The sequence below is a fragment of the Anabrus simplex genome, chromosome 1 (genome assembly GCF_040414725.1).
Source record: "Anabrus simplex isolate iqAnaSimp1 chromosome 1, ASM4041472v1, whole genome shotgun sequence".
In the NCBI taxonomy this organism is placed as follows: domain Eukaryota; kingdom Metazoa; phylum Arthropoda; class Insecta; order Orthoptera; family Tettigoniidae; genus Anabrus; species Anabrus simplex.
The window spans coordinates 784,505,042-784,527,437 of record NC_090265.1 but is presented as its reverse complement, the minus strand read 5'-3'; the positions used below and the strand labels follow the sequence as shown (position 1 = coordinate 784,527,437).

Below are 22,396 nucleotides of genomic sequence, written 5' to 3'. Positions count from 1 at the left end.
GTTGGCTAGTATTGCACAACCAACTGCTGAGGTAACAATGTGCACTTGTGCTGAAGGTCATCCCCTGACCACTGTGTCCTGTTGTGAACAAGAAAGTTCAATCATCTTGGTGCTTAGCAAGGAGAGAGATGAATAATGGAAAGAGTAGCCATAATTGCTCTCCAGAAGGTTGGAAAAACAGCTACCAAGGTTGTCAATGCACTGAAAACCCTGGTGAGTAGCACAAGGCATCCGCATCAAATGATTCACCGATAATTGCAGCGTGAAAGATTGTGAGAGAGATGATCAACCCAGCACTGTACAGGCAGCAGGACCTGCTAAAGCAGTGACAGTTCATATTTGCAGTGATAAAGCCACAGCAGCACAACATTTCACTTTGATGGACATTTCTTATCAATACAACAAAACAAGCAAAGTGAATTTAAATAAGGGTGGCACCTGCAGTGTTTCACAAAAATCCTCACTGATGAGAAAGATTTCACATGTGCTGATAATTGATTAAAAGCAAGGACAACTAGGCAACCAAACCTTCTAAATCTAATCAGAGCAAAAAATTGAAGACCTCTAATCCTTCAAAGAAGGAGGGTACTGGCAGAAGAAAGTTAAGGGCCAAAAAGGGTGTGAAAATTAAACACTTCCTTAGCCGGGAAAAGTTAATCAACGGAGTTTGGATAGGAAATAGTGAAATTTCACTTTTGAGTGCTTCAACCACTGGGTTCTTGAGAGGCTCGTGGTGGAATTTCCCAAGTTTAGTGAAGCCACTATGTATCTTTATGGGCTGATGAAAGAAAAAGAGTAATGTATAAGGAAACTCTGCTGGACCTCAACGTGAGGAAACCAAACCAAACCATGTTAAAAAATCAATCCTAGAGCTTCCAGCAGAATTCCGCCCCAGCTCCTACAGCAAGGATGCCTTTCGGTCAACGTCCGCTATTTCACCTCCATTGCCGATGGCCATCTAATTCTCATCTAAATCCATTGAACTGTAATCAGTGCTAAAAGTAATTATCTCCAAGAAAAGGCACCCTACAAATGAAAGATTTTAGCAAGAAAATGCACCCTACAAATGAAAGTTTTTAAGTACCCCTTGGTTCCAGCAGCAATGCATTTTCGAGACCAGCCGTGCTATGACAGACGACTGATCAGAGATATTAAGGATCAAGCTACAAATTAAAACCTCTCTATCAGGACACTAACCATCCCTTAATTTTATGACAGGAATAATAACAGTTACGACAGAAGCCAAACATACAATAGTACTATCATGAGGATTAGAAGACAATTTTTACTGTTGCCGTTTCAGGAGTTAAAATAACTTAGGCTGACCAGTTGGTTAACAGTTCAGAACTTGTTAATTTGGAAGGTGAACCTACATGAAGTAAAAAAAAAAAAAAAAAACTACACACAGCATATCTTCTATTATGGCCTCTCCCAGGTGCTTATTTTTGGGTCATTTATTTTGTCTCATGCACTTTGAGTGTTTGTTTCATTGTAGTGCATTTTGCCAGTTATATGGATCGCTTTAATTCATTGTATTTTACACGGTTTAAATTGATCACACTTCAATCAATCCAGAAAGTATTCGCATCGTGCTGACAGTAAATTAATATTCTTTCAAGGTCCACCTATTCAATACAATAACATTTTATTGTGATACAATCACATGTCAAATGGTACTAGTTTCGGCATCTATGTGCCATCAGCCTTAAGTGCAAATTAAACAATTATATACATATGCCTAAAAAATCTAAAACACATTTTAACACATTTTAACACATTGTAAAATACATTACTCTAATGATACATGAGATAAGTTAAAATTATGTTAGAATTGAATGCCGTGATAAAGTTCTTAAAATTCCGGCTTCCAAAAAGGAAGGTTTGTGGCTTCTCTGGACTTCCTTTGACGTAATTCTGTGGAAGGAAAGGGCCAGGACGTGTGCAGACCAATAGAGAAAACTATGGTGAATACTGTCCTGCTCACAAACATGTGCCGTGCAGGTGAAGCAGCTAAGAAATAAACAAATTACAGTCTTGCTGCAGCTTGACAAGTGCACCGCAGGTGGAGCAACTCAGTATATTAACATCTGCTGATGAATCCCATATTTGCCACTCAATATTTGACACCAATATCATAGTAACCTCAAAAGAAAATTTTGGTTCCATCTTATTCAACACCAATCAGATGCTTAAAAATCTTTAACTTCACAAATTGTACATTTTTTGGTATGTGTTTCATCCTTATTATAATACTTCAGCCATTACCCAATAAAAATAATCAATACATCATTAATGTTTTTAAACACTGGACACTGCTCATAAAAAATCTCCACATAAATTTGTTCATTACATTTAAAAGAACGTTAAATGGAAAATAGTCTCCATAAATTGGTCTTAGCCTATACTGCCCCGATATAATATTGACTAGCCTATGTGAATGAAAATTAAACAGTATACCTCAGAGTGTCCACTAAAAACTGCTGTGAATCAATGGAATGGAAATTATCTTATGTTCATATAAGCTCAGAAACTTTGAAAATCTTTGGTAAAAATTTAAAATTCAGAGAAAACACAGAATGTAAAAATTACGTAAATAAAAATTAGTAGTACTCAAAAGATATCCCATGTTGCCATGCGGATCTGTTTACTGTTGACCTGCTCATGTGTACACTGTGTATAATAAGGATGAAACTTGTACCAAGAACTGTGCGATATGTAAATGTTAACAGTAATAAGTTCAATATTTTGAGAACTGATTAGTATTTAATAAGGTGGAACCAGAATAATTTCCTTTCAAAGTTACGAGGCATTAACTTAAGAGTCATTTTTTCTACAAGTTCAAGCTGCACCTGGATGGACAACTATTTGCCAATGATGGACAGGTGTAAACAGCAGTTTTTGAATGACTTTAGGATTCAATTTATATAAGCAAAACAATTTATGGAACCTTCACGTAAGTGTTTACAGAGTGCTGTTGAAAAACATGGTACTGTATTGTGTATTAACTTGGAAACGAGTCATGAGCAAATGGACAAGTGATGCAGGTAAGGGAGATCAACTACGAAATGAAGGACAGGTGGATGACCAGGCACTACATCCTCCAGTTCAAGGTATGGCAATCATAGCAGCCCTCCATGGCAAATATTCTATGAATTCCCATTTCTTATATGCTTTCATTATTACAATGATTTTCTAGACTTGAGGTAGAAGTTTAATACAACAGTCTCTGTTCCAATAAATGTTTTTGTAGCATGGGAACTTAACAAAAAAATATGAATTTTCCTTGTTTTAAAACAATCCACCTTCCTATTAAGAATCAAATACCACTGATGTTTTTAATACAAGACTATGGATGATTTGCCTTTGCAACTGGCTTTCAAAACTGTTAATATTCTAATAATTTGCTAACATTTACAAGGTGTAGTAATAATTTCCCAGAGAAATTCTCAAGTACTACAAACGCTAAAGGAACGCTTCATCGTTTATCCAATGAAACAGTGGTGATCTTTATAGGACTGTAACAGGCCGCTAGGTCTAATACAGGAATGGATGATATGGCCCTTAATTACCGTTTGAATGAGTTTTAATTAATTTCCTCAGTTAAAGACTGAATGAATCACCACAGATCTTTCAAGTACTGGCATCATACAACGAACACGCTTTCACAAGAAATGAAAGTGACTAACCAGTTTTACTGGAACAATATTACAAATATTCTCTTTCTCCAGAATAGAATCTCTGACTTTGTTCAGCCAGCACCTAATTCTAATAACAGATTTGGTGCTGCATAGAAGGTCAATTGAAAATTCTCCCATAACTCACCTACGATGTGAATAAACTAACTCAAAGCACAGTACCTAGTTGCAGGATCCTACACAGCCTGGAGCCAAGCAGGTATATGCAAGAATGTCTTCCTTTTCATCACTTACGAGAAAAGTTTTGAAATAAGAGGACCCTGAACACGTCAAAATTAAATCAACATTTTATTTAATAATTTGATAAAATTCTATACAATATTCAATGCATGAGAATGAGTTATTTAAATACGAGTGTTAACGCGTAGTCCAGGGAAATGTTTGTTCCAAGTCTGAACAGTGACAAATTTCTTACTACATAGAATTAAGATAACCCTGTATTTTCACGACAGTGTTTTTCTCATCACTAATGCATCTAGAACAATAGTCAATTCATATCACTGCATTCATGACAAAACTAGAGAGAAAAGTGCCCAGCATGCTTCAATACCAATAATGCCCCCATGCACAGACAGAACAGTTCAAGCTCACATCTTTGTTGATTTCTGTGGGCGGTGCTATGACTGGGATGGTGGGTTGAGCCGTGTCGATGAGGCTGGTGGGCAGACTGGAAGCAGGACCTGGAGCAGCAGGGCTGGCACTTCCTGCACTGCTGGGAGGTTGCTGCTTCTTCTTCAGAGCCTCTTTGTAGCAGAGTGAGCAGAGACCATCCGTGGCAGGAGATCCATAGAAGCCACAACCTGAGCGGCACATAGCCTGCATGGGATTTGACTCACGTTCCATCGTTGTAAAGTGAGGTGCACTTTAACCAGTGGTGAAGACTTCAAGAAGAGTGTGGAATAAACGCAACACTTTTTGTAAGAAAACACCAAGAGTAAGCGCCCTGTCAAGACCGGGTCACCTGCAACATACAAACGAACATCTTTGACACTCATAACTCAAAATGTAACGCAGAGTTGTGCCAAAGGGCAACTAAGCCACAGCACACTATACATAACACAAATATAACCATAAGCAGACAAGAGCATAGAACTATGAATATCCTATTGAAGGTGCAATGGATATGAATTTTTTTTTTTTTAGAACTTTCCACAGAAAGAGATGTCTCAGACAACAATCCTTGTGACAATAAGACTGCAGATGTATGTCCAGATTAAGTGAAAGGACAAGCAAAAAATGATGAACAAAGACTCAGTTGCACAAAAAAAGCCTGCAATATTTAACAAATGGCTTAAGAATTCTTTTTTGTAAATATCACACACTTAAGACTCCAAATGAAGATGCCAAATACATATAGGAATGAAGAATCTATAGCAGTTGGAAGGATATAGTATTCAAGGCAATGAAAAATTCCAAGAATTGAAAATGGAAGTCAATTAAAAGAAGATGCCGAAAATACAATGCAGTATAGAATTTAGGATGAAGACCAAACCTCAAAGCAAGTGTATACAGGGAAAGCGAAATGGTAACACAGCAGCAATAATCTCACCAAGCCATGAGCTAAGGGAGAAAGAAGCATCCAGTACACCTGAAAATTCTGGCTGCACAAGGAAAGGTCCATTTATGGGACTATTGAATATATTTCTTTATGTATCAAACCACAAAATTAAACATATCCATTAATCATCACATTCATAAAATGTATTAAAAATTGGGACAAATTTATACCTTTTTGAAAATCAGTTAAAGCTAGCATTTTCAGTGAACCCTGACAAAGAACTATAATAGACACTTAGGGTAAAACAAACTTTTACCAACCGTACAAGCAACGAAATTCAATGCACAAATCTTTTTTACTTATAGCATTTTAGGTCTTTCTGTACAAAAACTGAAATATAACAACTAAACTCTATTTAATAAAATAGACTTCTCTCTAAACAATGACATCTCGGTCACTTCAACCTAATTCTTCGAACAACAAAAGGATTAAAATTCAACCATTTATTTAATAAGCACTATTAGAGCAACCAATTAATCCCAAACTCTGCAAGCGATCAGTCTCTAGTTTGTAACGAGTCTAACAGTATATTACTTTTATACCAAAAAGGGATATTTGTTTATCGAGTCCGCTCCAGCCTCTTCTTCACTTTGACAAACCAAAGTGACCGAGGTATGAGCCTTGCAAATTATATCATTCCTTATGCACTCTGTCCCCGTTATGGAGTGAAAATGCCACTCACAGCATCAGTTCGTGCATGCATTTCAGCAGTCTTGGCAGACTGAGGTCTAATTGGTAATGGCAACTTCTGGCTCTGTGAGGAAAGCAGTGGGAAACCACATTCATTTCCCCATTCTGCCTTTTCATGACACCTATGCCATCTATGACAGCTTGACATCTAATGGTAGAAATGTTGAGGATTTAACCACCCTTTAGACTGACATACAAGCTATAAATATTAAAAAACAAAGAACCAACTGAACTATTAAGTCTCCTATAGTTCCAGAAATCATTCGTCACATAACGCAAGTTTCTTAATGGGACAATCAGATATGATAGTGGTATCCAATACCTGGAAACTGAAGACAATGTCCTTCAGATGTGTACCGAGAAAATTACATAAAGAGTAAAATAACAGAGGTGGTAGGAAAAAACCCCTGATGTGCACTTTTCAATATCATACGGTGCTCATATTAAAAACAAAGTTGTTCACTTCCATAGTGAATGTCAAGATGCTGCAAGGTGGTGAACAGCGATAGCAATGTGGTAGCCAGGCGCACTAGTTGGTACGTACACACTAGTTATTTTTGGCCTATGCCTGAAGCTAAGTGTAGCCCACACTGGGCCACGGCCACAACAATCACCTGTCATATGAACCGACAGTTCCTGAGCTGATGGACTCGTGCCTTCATGGATAATACATCCTCCCAGTTGGCAATGTTAACTAGGCACTTAATCATACCAGACTTATGAACATCCTTGGGTTTCATTTGCTGCCATCCTTAAATTAAAAATACATCACTTGCTTTGGAAGGTGTGAGCTAGTCATGCAGGCAACGTGACTAGCCCTTCAAAGTTTATGTTTAATGTGTATTACTGCTGTGGTGAATGAACAATACAGGACAATGCTGCAGAAAAATGGTAAAATAAATTTTCAATTTCATCCCTCAGTCTAGAAGTTCATAAATGTTTTGAAGGATGGAAATAATAATAATAATAATAATAATAATAATAATAATAAATCACATAACTTTCTGGCAAGTTATGCTCTAGTATGGCTACGTCTTTCTATCAAGCATGGACAGCTCCAGATCTAGTAAGGAATCAGAACGAAATTATCAAGAATCGACAGATACCGTGCTCAAAATAAATTGTGTATACAAGTAACTGTAACCCTGCCAAAGTTCATGATGAGAAAGAAGCACATTGCATAATGTGCTAACTAAACAGAAAAATCAATAATTTATCCACTTCAAGACTTTTAAGGACATTTGGTCTCAAAGACTTCCGAGTAGATCTAATATCGCAGAAGCACGATAACTGTTGTAGCGATATAATTACGAGCTCTACTCTGCTGATACGATCTTAAGAAACCTAAATATCATAAATCACCTCTCTAAACCAGATCTTTTCTTTAGCTAAAATCAGGTGCCATAACATTACCTAGCCAAGTTAAATTATGTTGCAGAACATGCGACAGTATTAGGGCATTTTAGTTTCATAGGGGAAAAGCCATGTTAATGAGCATTTTCTCAACTCTTCATCTTCATATCCTGTTTCCAGCTTCCCGGGTCTGATTGTGAATCAAGGACCTCTGCCTGTCTCTCCACCACTTCTTTTTTTAAGTACCGGTACATCATCTAGTTTTCCTCCCTTCTCTATGCACAGTCACACTGAATCTGTCCACCTCTTTCAGGGTCTTCCTCGTGCTCTCTCTACTGTTAACTTCTGAGGGAGCTGGTTTTTTTTTTTTTAAACCACTGTCTTCACCCATTCTCATCATATGCCCATACCACTTCAGCTTTGTTGTTTCTATCCTGTCTTATAAGTTTCAAGATTTGTCTTCTTCCTTCTCTCTTCATTTCTAATTCTATCCTTTCTGGTCTTGCCCTCCATACCTCTTAGGAATTTCATCTCTGCTGCCTGTATTCTACTCTTCTCTTGTTATGTTGTAGTCCACAATCAAGCTGCATAGGTTAGTATGGGTTCATGATAGGTTGAATACTTTCCTACATTTCTTCGGGACATCATGGCTCCACAAAATACCCCTTACACTGGTAGAAGCTGTTTGCATTCTTTTTCCAATTTCCCTGGTTATCTTTCCATCTTCTGTGATCACACTTCACAAGTACTTGAATCTTTTAACCACTTCCAGAAATTTAACATTCAGTTTTATCTTTTCCTCTTCCTTCCCCTTGTCATCACTATTTTAGTTTTTCTCTGTGCTTACTTTCATCCCAAATTTTTTTACCTCTTGGTACCATACATCTACTTGTTTTTGCACTTCTGTTTCATCCTCACCCCATATCACTAAATCATCTGCAAACAACATGGCTTTTGTGGCCTGTCTTCCCAATCTCTGTTTAATGTTCTTATGAATTTCATCCATGTTGGAGGCCAGTTTCAACTTCACACTACTAACACAATTTTTGTACATAGCTTTTATCATATGTCTTAATGTAGCGATACGGTCAAACGACCTGCCTTTCCTAAACGTACTGTTCTTCCATTTCTCCTAGCTTCCTCCTCAGTCTTCCTTCCAATGATTAACTTTCCCAATATCTAAAGTGGTTACCCAAACAAAGGAACATATAGGCCTACGTTACTACTTCCTGTTCCTGCCTTGTAAGTTCAATGTTATCTTGCTACTCTTTAAAGCTGCCATATAAATGACCGATTTTTTTTTGGAATTGCCACTTAGCCTACTACAAATTATTCAACTCCTCTAGCTTATAACAAGTTTAGGGAACAATCAACATGTATTGGAATAAGGAATTATTTTTCAAAATATTAGTAACCTTAATTTTTCTCTGGTTACCTCCTACCGATATTGAATGAATCTGAATTATCTTCCCAGCAACCTACAGAAAAATATTCCAGAAGTATAAAAGATATTTCACTTGTTTAGGCACAAGAGATGTTCATTGGGACCGATCACCTTCGATGTTAGGCCCCTTAAAACAACAATCATCATCAGAGATGTTCATTAGAAAGAACCATCTCACCCTAAGCTTGAATTCTCTGGCACAGAAGTGTAGCCACACATTTTAAAGCAGCACTTCACACATTCATCAATTCCAATTCTCAGTATTCGAATCAATCTATACAGAATTCTTGTTTTGGAACCTGGATGAATTACAGTAGCACAAACTAGTAATTAGAATATTAGAATATACAGGCAAGCTACCCACGTAGACTTACAAAACCAAGGATATGCCAAGCTATAGATGCTTAATATGCTCCCAGGTTAAGGTGACTGCACCAAATTAAACACCCATAAAAATCTAAAACATATTACACATTTCTGTTGAGTATTATGCCATTTTTTTTTAATGACCTTAAAATCACCTACTGTTAAGTTCCATGCTTTGTTGTACAGTCAAAAGTGACCAGTCTATTCCATAACACCTCCGGAAACAAAGATGGGTTTCATAAATACATCCTCCCACTTCATATAAGTAATTATTACCAATATTACCCACAAAATCACTAAAAATGCTACATTTCGGGACCGAAAAATATTCAAAATGGAGTGCTGAGTAATGGAATGCGAGTAATTTTCAATGCAATATTTCCAGTCCCCTACTTCTTTACTGGAGCCGAATCCTGGTTACGCATGAAGTGTCCCTGTAGCAAAATTCTAACAAGGCCTTTCAATCAACATGAACTTCTCTGTTTGGCTACTTGAATCAAATCTGGTGATGTGAACAGGCAGGTAAATATAATGAAACATGAACTGATGAGCTAGTAACCAATCAGAAGACTGCCAATGGCAGTAAAGATCATACAACATTACCAGTGAAATGAAAAACCACAGCCTGTTTCCAGTCATTGACCAGGTCAGGGATGAAATGAATGAAGCCCCCATCTTGCGGCGAGGATAGGAACTGTACCGGCTGCCAAAGCCTGTCGCACTCTTCTGGGGCAATGATTAATGACTGACAGATGAAATCAAATGATAGTTGAGTGTTGCTGGAATGAAAGAGTACCCGGAGAAAAAACATGTCCAGCAGAAATCTCACATGGAGTGACCGGGATTTGAACCACGGAACCCAGTGGTGAGAGGCTGACGCGCTGCCGCCTGAGCCACGGAGGCTCTACAACATTACCAGTATAATAATAATAATAATAACAACAGCAAGATCTAAATGTACATTAAACTGAGGATAAATGTTTCTATCGATTAAGATTATTTCCAAATCACCTATTATAATCAGGATTTTGTTGAATACATTAACACACACACCAGCTTGTTTCAGGAATGTACAATTACTGAACTTCACTTAGAAATTCTTGGGGAGAGTAACCCAGGGTCTCAGTTAAGCCATCTAAAGCTTTTATGCCAGTTGATCATGTTTTAAATATGTAAACTGAAGTTGAATACCAGGGGTACCAAACAAATATTTGTCTTGGTAGTGCAGAATTCTGCATTCCAACTCGCGTCAACGTTAATAAAAGAATACCACAGGCTCTGTGCCTATAATCCCATATGTCATCTACTTCAAAAAGAAAATCTCACTTCTGAATTTCTATCTGGCCATGGCATTGTAACACAGTTGAATTTAAGTTCTTATTTTTCTGAAACTGGGTGGTTTCTTCAATATAAGAGTATCCTAACCACCACACAATATGATTCCTCGTAACTATGGCCCGGAACCACTTGAATCTTGTGGCAACTTCCGTCTGGGGGAAGTTGTTGTTGTTGTTGTTATTATTATTATTATTATTATTATTATTATTATTATTATGTTAACATCTCTATCGCTTAACAATAGACTACCGCTAACATCGCAAATGAAAATGTTCACAGATGTCTATTCATGCCAAGGGGCTTGAGAATTATACATACATTTATAGTTTGTGATGGAGTATAGCTATGGAAGAAAGGGGGTGGGGGAGAAGGAAATATAACCCTCAGTATGGCTGCTGATAGACCGCGATTTGAGCCTGGGATCCCTGAAAGGTGCCCGTAAGTTGCCCTGAAATGAGCTATTCGAGGACAACGATACGTAATTTCGGTCACCAACCAATTTGAACACCAGTCCTTCACTAAATATTCACCATGCTCCTAGAAAACAAGTAATCCAATATAAAAATATAACTTACTCATTACACATTACTTTCAAGGTATTTCTCAATACTATAACTAGTTATTTGAAATATAAACTTCAACGTTGCGTAAAGAATCGAGAACAGTACGAACAATGACAGACCTGGGACCCTCCATTCTATTTTGGTTATATGGGAAACTGATAGTCGCGTGAAAATATCTTGATGATGATGATGATGATGATAATAATAATAAGAAGAAGAATTCTGAATATCATCGCAATTAGAATTCCAAGACCATTGCCGTTCGTTTTTACATAATAGAACACGCAACACACTTGTCAGCGAAAGCACGAACACATGTTTACCCTATCGCAGCTTTCAGACGCCTCTAAAAGCATAGAGAGAACACTAGTACACCGCATAAACTTAATAAAGCTCATTCCAAATGGGTGCAAGGACCCTGAAGAATGAAGGCACACAATATCTACTCACCGAATTTTGACAAAGTTAAGCATAGCACACACGCCCACACTAAAAGAACAAGCACTGGATGCTGATATGGCGAAGCTAGTACTTTATATAGAAAACTTCACCTATATCATCATCAGAACTATGCAACAGCTGAGGCAAAACTACGTAGTTTCCTCAATGCTACGCCTCTGCTCCAACACTAGCCAACCACCTTCAGCTGAAGGCACACAAAGCACTGTGCGTCATCGACTGACGAAGCAAAAGTACAGACCCCCCACCACCGGTATTCGAGCTCATGGGCGACAGGGCTGCCAACATTACACATTCACAATCACCGCCGATCAGCCGGCCCAATCTTTCAACAGCACGACCTTTAACATGGCATAAAAATAGACAAGTCGATGTGTTTGAACTTGGAGAGAGGCTTCCTGTTGATTTTCGCCCAAGGCTTTGTTCAAAGTGAACTGCCAAGTTCCGCAAATTACGCATGACGAAAAACAACTAAATGTTTAAACATAACTACAAATACGATTGCAATATCATACTTTTCATTCTTAATGACCCAAAATTTATCACGGAAAACGTGTAAATTTCAAAAACCTCCAACTGTACCTAAATTGTAGAAGCCTCAACTTATTAAATCATTTTCTGACAGGAAAAACAGTCAGTGCGACAATAACATGAAACTATCTTCTTATATTGAAACTGCTAACCCGTCATTCACTGAAATTCAATTTTATGATGTACGTGAACGGGAAAAATTGCTGTTCTATTTATCCTGTGCAGAAGGTGTGTTAAGTCACAAAATCGTGATTTCGAGAAAATCGCATTTGAAAGGTTAGGATCGATGTATTAGAATCATAATGTATAACTCAAATAGCAGGTGTGAGCATTTTACGCATGTTTGAAGAACAATTCGTAGTGATACAGACGTGTCTTAGTGCGCCTTTTGTGCACCCAACACAGCATTACCACCCTGTCTAGGACGTAAAAAGTAAACGAACTACCCAAGAACGTACCATCTCATTAACAGAACGCCTTTTCAGCTCAGTAAGGAGAATTTAACTTCAGCGTTATTTCATTTTAGGTAGCGGATTTTTTTAAAAAAAACATATCAATAATTGATATATGAACGTCAAGGTTTATGAGCCCTTCTCGTGATAATAAAAAAATATATATTACAACAAAAATTTCGAAAGAGCACTCTTATTGTACGTCATTTCAGTAGGTATTTAAAAATCGTCGAGTCATAAAATAATTCGACACTTTCCATACAAGACCAGATGTATCTCTAACGAGGTCAACGTATTGACAGCGCGTCTGTTTTCTGGTATGGGCCAGAACAGCGCCTAGTAACATAGGAAAACAACGGTAAACGACATCGCTACTAATTCCATTAGTACGTCAATTCATTGACGTCTGGACTTTCTACTATTCCTATCGAATTTTTGGGATTCAACAGCAGAATGCTGAACTCAACTGCACAAGTAGAAGAGCGAGACAACGTTCACTAAGAAAACACGTACACTTGTGTTGACAGCTATTAAAGAAGGAAGCTGCTGAAGTACCTTGGGTCAATTATCGGAATATTTCTCATTTGCGTTAAGAAATCGCTCATGGCGGAACCGTTTATGAGTAACATACGCAACTACCCAAGACATACTGTTACTGGTTTCACATCCAACTAATTGCTTTTGCGGTTTCCAGAGATGCTCAGGTGCCGGAATTTTGACCCGTTATTCTCTTACGTGCCAGAAAATATTTAACACTAGGCTGGCGAATTTAAACGCCCTCAAATACCACCGGATTTAGCCGTGATGGAACCCGCCAACTTTAGCTCTACCGTCTCTATTACTCAGCCCACACGGAGAGAATTTAAACGTGCACATATTCTACCGAATTATTCTGTATAGTTATCAACCGACTGTGAATAAATCATCTTGCAACCTAGAACACAAGATGCAATTCCGTCCGTTAATTCACAAAAACCCTTCCAGGATGAATCGTTTGAAGAGAAGTCACTTTACCATGAAAATGACAAATTCTTATCATCATAAAAGTCATAACTTTCCGATAAATTGCATTCGGCTGAGTGGATCTTTATAACCTGGTAGAAAATATAACTTAAGCTTTTCAGTCTGACGAACACAAATATAGCACTTAGACCACGATAAAAGTTATTTTACATCGTGTTCGACAGACAGAACAACACTTTTACGTCCCACTCACTACTTTTACGGTTTTCGGAGACGCCAAAAGTGTTGGAACTTTGTCCTGCATGAGTTCTTTAACGTGCCTGTAAATCTACAGACTCGAGGTGACGTATTCGAGAACCTACCTCCGGACTGAGCCAGAATCGAACCTGCCAAGTTGGGCTTAAATCAGTGCTCTACCGTCCGAGCTACTCAGCCCGGCGTTCGACAGACTGAAAAGCTCTTAAATAATACTGAGTCGACACTGAAAAAGAATAGCCTCATTCTTAAACACGTAGAAAATATAAATCAAATGCACATTTAAAAATATAACTAATGGGTTCGGCAACGGCGGAAATAGACGGGATTAAGACTAGGAGACTGTAGCCGTCGTGATCATTAAACATATAGCGCACGCATTTGCCTGAGGTAAAACTGGGAAACCATGGAAAAACATCTTTAGGGCTACCGGATGGTGAGGTTCGAACGCATCTCGCGAATGGAAGTTTACAATTAGCATTTTTTTTCCAGTTAAATTGCGAATTCCATCTCCTTTATTCATGGGCCTTATATTCGTGTAACTCGTTTTAAGAGGGCTTAAAGCGAGGTCATCGGCCCAGTTAATCGCGCAGCACTTCTGCCTTGGTTTAACAAACATAACCTTATAACACCATAAGAATTCTAAGATAAATTACATTCTAGTGCGGCAAACAAAAGATCGCCTTCCAGTTCGATTCAAGGCCGACAACACCTTGAGAGACTAAATGGCTCTTACAGAAGATTAAGCAAGGACGACACAACGAATCAGTTGGCAGTACTGACGCGGAATGCATGCGTGTCATTTGGGAAAGGAAACTGCTGATAAGCGCCCTCTGCGCAACCATTATGACGGCTAAGACGAGAACAACTATTTGAATCAGGTATCTTGTAAACGGCTTTGATAAGGTTGTCAGGACTGTTTCATTAGCTGTACCAACAATGTTACCAGGAAAATCAGGAACATTTCATGGGAGGTTCCAGAAATCAAATGACTAATCCAAACAGTTCTCCTGACGTCAGGTTAATGACTAATGTTAACAGTCCATTTCGCACACAGCAATTTATGCACTATCCTGCACTATTGAAGACTAAGGGCCTGTACTACGACAGCCAGATAAAAGTGCGGTATAAATTTATTTGCCAGTTTGGACATTTATCTGGAAGTTCGGTTGACACCGCGTACTACGACTTTCGTTTATGTGCAATCTGGGAAAATATTCTCGAGTATAGCTATGCCGAAGTTGGAGAGGCTGTTAACGCTCTTATCTGGGACTTAGCTCTCATCGGGGACGCTACCGCAAAGAATCAAGATGGCTACTCATGAAGATTAATCTACATCTGCATGATGCTGTGCGAAATTAAGTTGTTACAATGTAATTTATGTATATATTTATGAAGTATGTCATGTTTCCTGTCCAGATATCACAGAATTCTAAAAGATTTCCCAAGCTAGAAAGTTGTTGCTGCTGAGTATATGAGTAGTACACACGCGGTTCACTGCAAGCTTCATGGGTAGCCGTGGTCGTTAGGGCAGCAAAGTTTGCTGATAAGCAGTTTTTCGTGGGTTCGAGTCCCAATAGTCTAACATTTTTTTACCCTGTAAATTGTAGTCGGTTGGGTACTAGAGGTGATAGCACACATTTCCTAATCATTAAAATACGTGTCAAAAAGTGTGGGTTCTATTCCAAATCTATCCGCGACGCACATATGGAGTAAAGGTATACGACGTTGTTCATGGCGATTCGTCAGTCGAATGAGGATGTTAAGGAGGTTATATTTCTTTTACTTCATAACAACTTGCTACAAAAGTATTTACGCTAAAGTGAGATAAATGCTTGCCAGTTACTATTCCCACGTTGTATTGAAAAGAAAGAAACTAACTACTTATTCAGTGAGCAAACAATTTCTGAATTAATAATAAAATTAATGATCCCACGCTGCATCAATGGCATTAATTACGAATATAAACTTTACTTTCGACGTAACGCGCAACCTCGTAAATAGTACTAGACAAAAAAAGATACATAACCTGAATCTTAACTTTTGCGTCCAGGTTACATTTATTTCCTATAACAGTTTCAGTTTCGTTATACAGTTAATTAATTTTAACATTTCTTCGTATGTGTATATTTCAGTCCTAATTCTGTTTTTGACCTGGACTTCCACATTATAGCTTAATAAAAGTCTGATATTGGACTATAGTAATACAATTTCAAAAGGAATAGAACTAAACAAGCGAAAACACCAGGGAACACGTGTACCACCGCGCTAAATTTCACTATATTTTCAGTAACCTTATTACCAACCCAATAAAAATGTTACTACATCTTCCGCATTACAATACCGTAGTTAAAATCCGTTGGTAGTACGCAATAAAATATTTAACTTCTAGTTTGCAAAACTGCAGCCTACGTATCTGGCTGTTTATCTGACAGTCGTAGTACAGGCCCTAAGTAGTTGATTTAAGGCATTTCTCCTCAGTATGTTACAATGCAGAAGACTACATTTAAGAGGACAGCAAAAACCTAACGAAGAACCCTTCACTATGAAAACTTATACCTTAAGATAGACAACCGAAATTGAAAAGGGAATGACTGGACAGAACAAACCGTTCAGTGTCCGGGGATTTTCGTGAACCGCTACAGCAGTTCAGATAGATAAGCTGTCTACGTGCAGGTGAACGTGAGTTCGAAATCCGGCAAAGAAACTGGCTATGCGGAGTCCCCACAGTTTTACTATGTTGATGGGGGTGATAGCTCCTCAATGGGATCACTAAATTACCTAGATGTTAATATGAGGGCATTTAGGGGTTGTAGTAAGAATGTAATGGAGAGGGCATGGCCATAATTAGAGTATGGTTTCAATGTATGGGACCTACACGAGGACTACTAGATAAGAACTGGAAGAGATCAAAAGGAAAGTAGCACGATTTATTCTTGATTTCTGACTAACGAATAGCATTACGAAAATGTTGCAAATTTTCGGCTGGGAAGACTTGAGATTAAAGAGACGAAATGCTCAACTAAGTGGTATGTTTCGAGCTGTCAGTGGAGAGATGGCGCGGAATGACAAATAGACGAATAATCAAATTAATAATAATAATAAAAATAATAAAAGTCCGCTGAATTGCTATAGATGTATAGGGATGCTGGAGTGTTTGAATTTTGTCCTACAGGAGTTCAACGTGGAGGAAGCACTTTCTCTGTCACGTTAAGAGGGGCGATACCCATATAACTGTAGATATACGGGCTGTCCAAATAGTAACAAAATTTGTCGTGGTCTACATTATGTACTGATGCATAACCTTATAACGTAAAGGGGCAATGTTAATGTTCGTTACGTTGGACATTACTATTCTCATCCAGCAGAGAATCCAACTGGAGCACGACCCTTCCTGCCACAAAAGACAGCAGAAAATAAAAAGCTAGCAGCTTACAGTAATGTTTTAAACAGAGGTTCATTATACGAGAATACCTTAGCTCCAACTTTTCTTACGAATTTCGTAAGCACTGAAACTACAGATTAATATACCGTTTCGTCTGAGACGGCATCCCTAATATTTATACTTATTTATATATAAATTTGCTAGTTGCTTTACGTCGCACCGACACAGGTAGGTATTATGGCGACATAGGGACATGAAAGGCCTAGGAATGGGTAGGAAGACTTCAGAGCTGGGAACCAGGCTTGATAATCTTGAATTTTTCAATATCACGTAGACACAAGGAGATTAAGAAAATAAAACTTTTTTTTTTACAATTTCTTGTACGTCGCACCGAAACAGATTTTATGGCGACGATAGGATAGGAAAGGCCGAGGAGTGGGAAGGAAGCGACCGTGGGCCAAATTACGGCACAGCCTCTGCATTTGCTTCAGTGCTACTGACAGTGAGATTCGAGTCCACTATGTCCCGGATGCAAGCTCACAATTGAACGCCCCTAACCGCACGGCCAACTCGCCCGGTGAAAGAAAGAAAGAAAGAAAGAAAGAAAGAAGGAAGGGGGAGGGAGAAGATGAAGCCCAACAGTTATCTGATTTATATTCCTTCGGAAGGCCTCGTCGAGGTATGCCTACAGTTCTCCCTCCATCTTATAACCACTAACAGAATATTACAGTTTCAATTTCAGGTTACAAATAACCTGGGAGGGAGTACACACGCTTTTCGTTTTAACATCAAGATCATTGACGTATAAAATAACTCCCAATAACCAATAAACTGCACGGTTTTCACGATTAAAAGTGGTTTCCATAAATATTTAAAATAATCGGTTAATGTATTTCCGATATATACAATACCGTTTAACTGCGCGAAAGATTCAATGATTAGATTATAGTTTAGGTAGGTTGCAGTAGTTACGTAGAAATGTACATTTTGGCACAGGAATGGGGTGGCGTGGAAAGCTGCACCAAACCAGTCTAAAGACTTATGACACAAACAGTCTCGTGGCGATACAATATTTAAAATCTGCTATTACTATCTGCTGTGATTTTAAAACGTGAGTTTAATTCTCACAATTCTAAGGAATCACCCTACTATGCAAAACTGTCAAATCTGCGCTGAAAAATGTACTTCTGAAAAGAAAAAAAGAAAACCCTTTTCTTTGTCCGACCACACTATAATACGATAATTACATGCGGCGTAACTGTATCGTTATGGCATTTATTTACAAGCACAAGATACAGCTAGATTTTTAGAAAAACAAATCTATTCAATGACGTAATCGCTATCTGATCAATATGTACTAATGTTATTTTTGCAATTTTAATTCTATATAATCAATGTAATTATTCCTTTATGTATAATTATGAATGTCGCGATATGACTTCCTAAGTTAAAGTATCAATAAATAAACTTTATACAAAAGAAAAAAGATACAGCTACTATTAACGGCATCTCACTTGTACTGTCAACAAATTAACAAAAATAAACTTTCATAATAAAATATAAAAAACATAACAGAAGGTAACAAGATCAGGTAAACAGCCTATTAATAACTGCCCAAATCGAAAACCATGAGAATGTCCATGTTCATAGTCCAGTCGTAGTAGGTCAAGATGGCGGTACAACCACTTCACATCAACCTATCGTTAAGAGATTATTTACACCCCTCTGCAATATACTTTATGCTTTATCAAACTTGTCTCCTATTAATAATGTTAGAGAGAGCTGGGAGGCGGAATAGAAAAGATTAAGTAATCCGTGCTAAGAGTGAGGAATGTGGAGAAGGTCTTTGACTGGCGGAGAGGGAAAAGTAAGACAAGACGTTCCGAGCAGTTAATGCCTATTTACAATTCCGTGGAGGAAACTCGAGTCAGGTGTGTCACCTAATGTGCAGCGGTGACTCATTTACTGCCCTTAATACCTGCTCCGTAGACAGATTTCTGAGCTTAGGGTTTCTGTTCCTCACAACTGCAGCAAAGGAGGACACTGCCTTGTGTAACTGGCCAATATTGGGGAGGCTGTTGTCCAAATCGGAGAGCAGTTCGAAAGAGGTTGAAAGACCGTTAGGAAGAAGTGGCGAAGAGCAGTGGAATCAAATTTCTGTGAAACGGTATAGAATGCTTAGTAATTTCATAACCTCAAGTTGTATAAGTTTGTATGTGGTTCTTGAATTGTAATTTCGTATGGAATATTACACCGAAGTCGCGCTGTTGCGTAACTACGGCGATGGGCTTGTCGAGTAGGTAATATGACGTTGATAGAGGAGATTTACGTATGCTCAGGGTCATATGGATACCAGGACGCCACGGGTTCGATTCCCGGCCAGACCAGGGATTTTTAACCTGGATCTGAGGGCTGGTTCGAGGTCCACTCAGCCTGCGTGATTACAATTGAGGAGCTATCTGACTGTGAGATGGCGGCCCCGGTCTCTAGTCAAGATTAACGGCCGAGAGGATTCGTCGTGCTGACCACACGTCACCTCGTAATCTGTATCCCTTCAGGCTGTGCAGCGGTCGCTTGGTAGGCCAAGACCCTTCACGTGCTATTGCGCCATGGGGTTCGGTTTGGTTTTTTCGGCCATGTTGATGCACGTTTGTGGATTGGGGACGTTTCCAAGTACGGCACCAGTTCGAGAGGACATTAAGGGACCTTAAGGACTGTAAAAGAGCTGCATCTGCTGGATTACCGATCTCCCTAAATATCTTCCAGTCGTCAGCAAAGAATAGGGCATTTGCCGTTTCGTTGAGTTTGGGCGGCAGATCGTCCGTAAACAAGGAAAATAGCAAAGGGCCAAGAAGTCTGCCCTGTGGGACACCGGAGGTGACTGGTAACCATGAGGATCTGATCAACCTGATCAACTCTGTCAACGGGTATGTAGGAAGACAGGAAGAAGGGTCAGAAGACTGTCATGCATTATCAAATCGTTCGGCGAGTTTATGGAGCAGCAGAGTGTATGGTCTACAGAATCAAAAGCTTTCGAAATGTCTACGTAGCAGATATCCAGCTATAATTTAGCTGCAATGGCATGTGATTCAGAACTAAGCGGAGTGGTCAGGTTTGATAACAGCCACCTGGTAGGAAAAATGCCTATTGTTTGAGATATAGGGAGAGGTGAATGCGAGAAGATGGTGTACATAAACTTTTCAAAGATAAAGGACAATGTGGGGAGAATAGAAATTGGTTGGCAAGATGAAACAAATTTGTTGCCTGATTTAAGTAGTGGAACAATATTTGCCTGTTTCCAGGTCGAAGGAAAATAGCCCGTGGCGAAACATCTGTTAAATAATTTAGAGAAAGGGACGCAAAGGCTCCTGGCAGTATTTTTCAAGAAAAGAGGACCTATAGTGTCGGGACCGGTAGCTTTGTTGGTACGAAGAGTTTGAAGGAGATTATGAACTTGTTGTGGTAGTTATACTTGATATGGTTCTGTATGAAAACTGTCCCTACGGGAGGGAGCGATTGATTTTGTGAGGGAGGGGAGAAGTTGGACCTGTTGAACAGTTCATTGCGTTCGGCGCCGTCTGCTGTTGTATCGTGCTTCACGCCAATAGGAATCCCCTCGGTCCTTGTGTCGTCAACATACATTATGATAATGCCATTTCTTAATGCAGTGTTATTGCAGCTATCGATTTCCAAGTAACCATATCCGATATAGATTAATATCGAGAGTGGATCAATCCTGAACTGATAAGACACTCAAACATTTACCCCGCTTCAAACACACTATTCCCGAAATACATTTCGCGAACTGCACAATCAACAACCACTTCTGTCCATGTTACTTTGGATATTATAATAAAAATTGAGTTCATTTCCTGCGTTTTATTGTGTCTTGACTTCGAAGTTAAAGCTCCATGCAGGTCATATGTTTAACTAGTCGAGAACATTCATGGTCAATGTCTGATGTCGCAAATTTCCAGACTATATTCCACTATGCAGGATCACTTAGTAATTTCTGATAAAATTATAAAAGGTAGGCTATTTCAAGAATATCAGTATATCCATTTCAGCGATCCACGTCTTGTTAACATGGTATTTCTCGTAAAGATTTGCTTTTGCATCTGATCAGTCCTAGTAGATGGTATAATCATGGCGCAAATATGAAATAACGATTGGAAGAATCCCGACCAGAGAGAGGGTATTTCCCTTTCGGTGCCCGCCCCACCCCATCAGAGTGGTGAATGAATGGAATTTAAAAAAATAATTGAAAACAAAAAGAATACACACATATTGCAAAAACTTGAAGTTTAGACATTAAATTGCTTTACGTCCCATTAACTACTTTCACGGTTTTCGGAGACGCCGAGATGCCAGAATTTAGTCGCGCAGGAGTTCTTTTACATGCCAGTAAACCTACCGACACGAGGCTGATTTATCTGAGCACCTTCAAATACCACCGGACTGAGCCAGGATCGAACCTGCCAAGTTGGGGTCAGAAGGCCAGCGCCTCAACCGTCTGAGCCACTCAGCCCGGGACATTTAAATTTAAAAGGACATACAGTAGTACCGCGACAGCATTACTGCGAGTTACCAACGTTATGAGACTACAGCAACACTGATAGACCTACTCAGAACAGCCTTTGACACAGTCCTGAGTTACTATTACACTATCTCCGTAATCTGAAATGTGATAAGGCATCTCTTAATTCTTTCAGCACCTACCTCACTGACCGCCGGCAATCAGTAGAAGAACCAATGTACTCAAGATGACATAACAAGTCAATAGGTGTCCCGCAGGGGGTCGGTTTTGGACCCACTTTTGTCATTAGCGTGAACGACATAGGCGACGCACTGCATTATAACAAGTACCACATATACGCAGATCAGTTTTTTTTTTTTTAAATAGTGTCCATAAGACATGTCTGTTGTCTGTGAGTAGAAGTGTTAATTTAGACGTTTCATGCGGAAGTAGATTTACTTCGGAATGAGTAAACAATTCTCGTGTGAAAAATATCTTGCTGGAAAGGAATTTGAGGAGGAAAACATTTTTGGGACATTAACCAGAGCCAGAGTTATACAGTTTCTGACGAGGATGTAAATGAGGAAGAAGATAATGCCATTGATTTTAACGATACAGTTCCTGAAGGTGAGGACGATACTGTACAATGTATAGAAGATATTTCGAAATCTGAACAAAGTGAGCCTAAATCTGGCGCAAGAGTATGTGTGGCCACGTCAGGCAGACGCTATGTAACAACCTCCTCAGGCAGAAGACACTCTAATCGAAACATTTTTCGAGAGTGTTCCGGTTTTCGCCCGGCAGGAAAAATAACATTCTGGATTCTTT

At 38.9% G+C, this 22,396-nt stretch overlaps 1 protein-coding gene across 9 annotated transcripts in view; it reads right to left on the bottom strand.

The window, feature by feature from the left end:
• Positions 1–22,396, bottom strand: part of drn (doctor no) — a 276,723-nt gene that overhangs the window by 34,941 nt on the left and 219,386 nt on the right. For 8 of the 9 annotated variants that reach the window (XM_067136234.2, XM_067136232.2, XM_067136240.2 and 5 more), the window contains one exon: positions 4,287–4,656. In XM_067136234.2, the coding sequence (XP_066992335.1) occupies positions 4,287–4,538 (252 nt within the window). In that variant the 5' untranslated portion in view covers positions 4,539–4,656. Of the gene's footprint in view, positions 1–4,286; positions 4,657–11,457; positions 11,670–22,396 lie in introns of those variants that run through there. The other variant, XM_067136237.2, reaches the window with a different exon arrangement.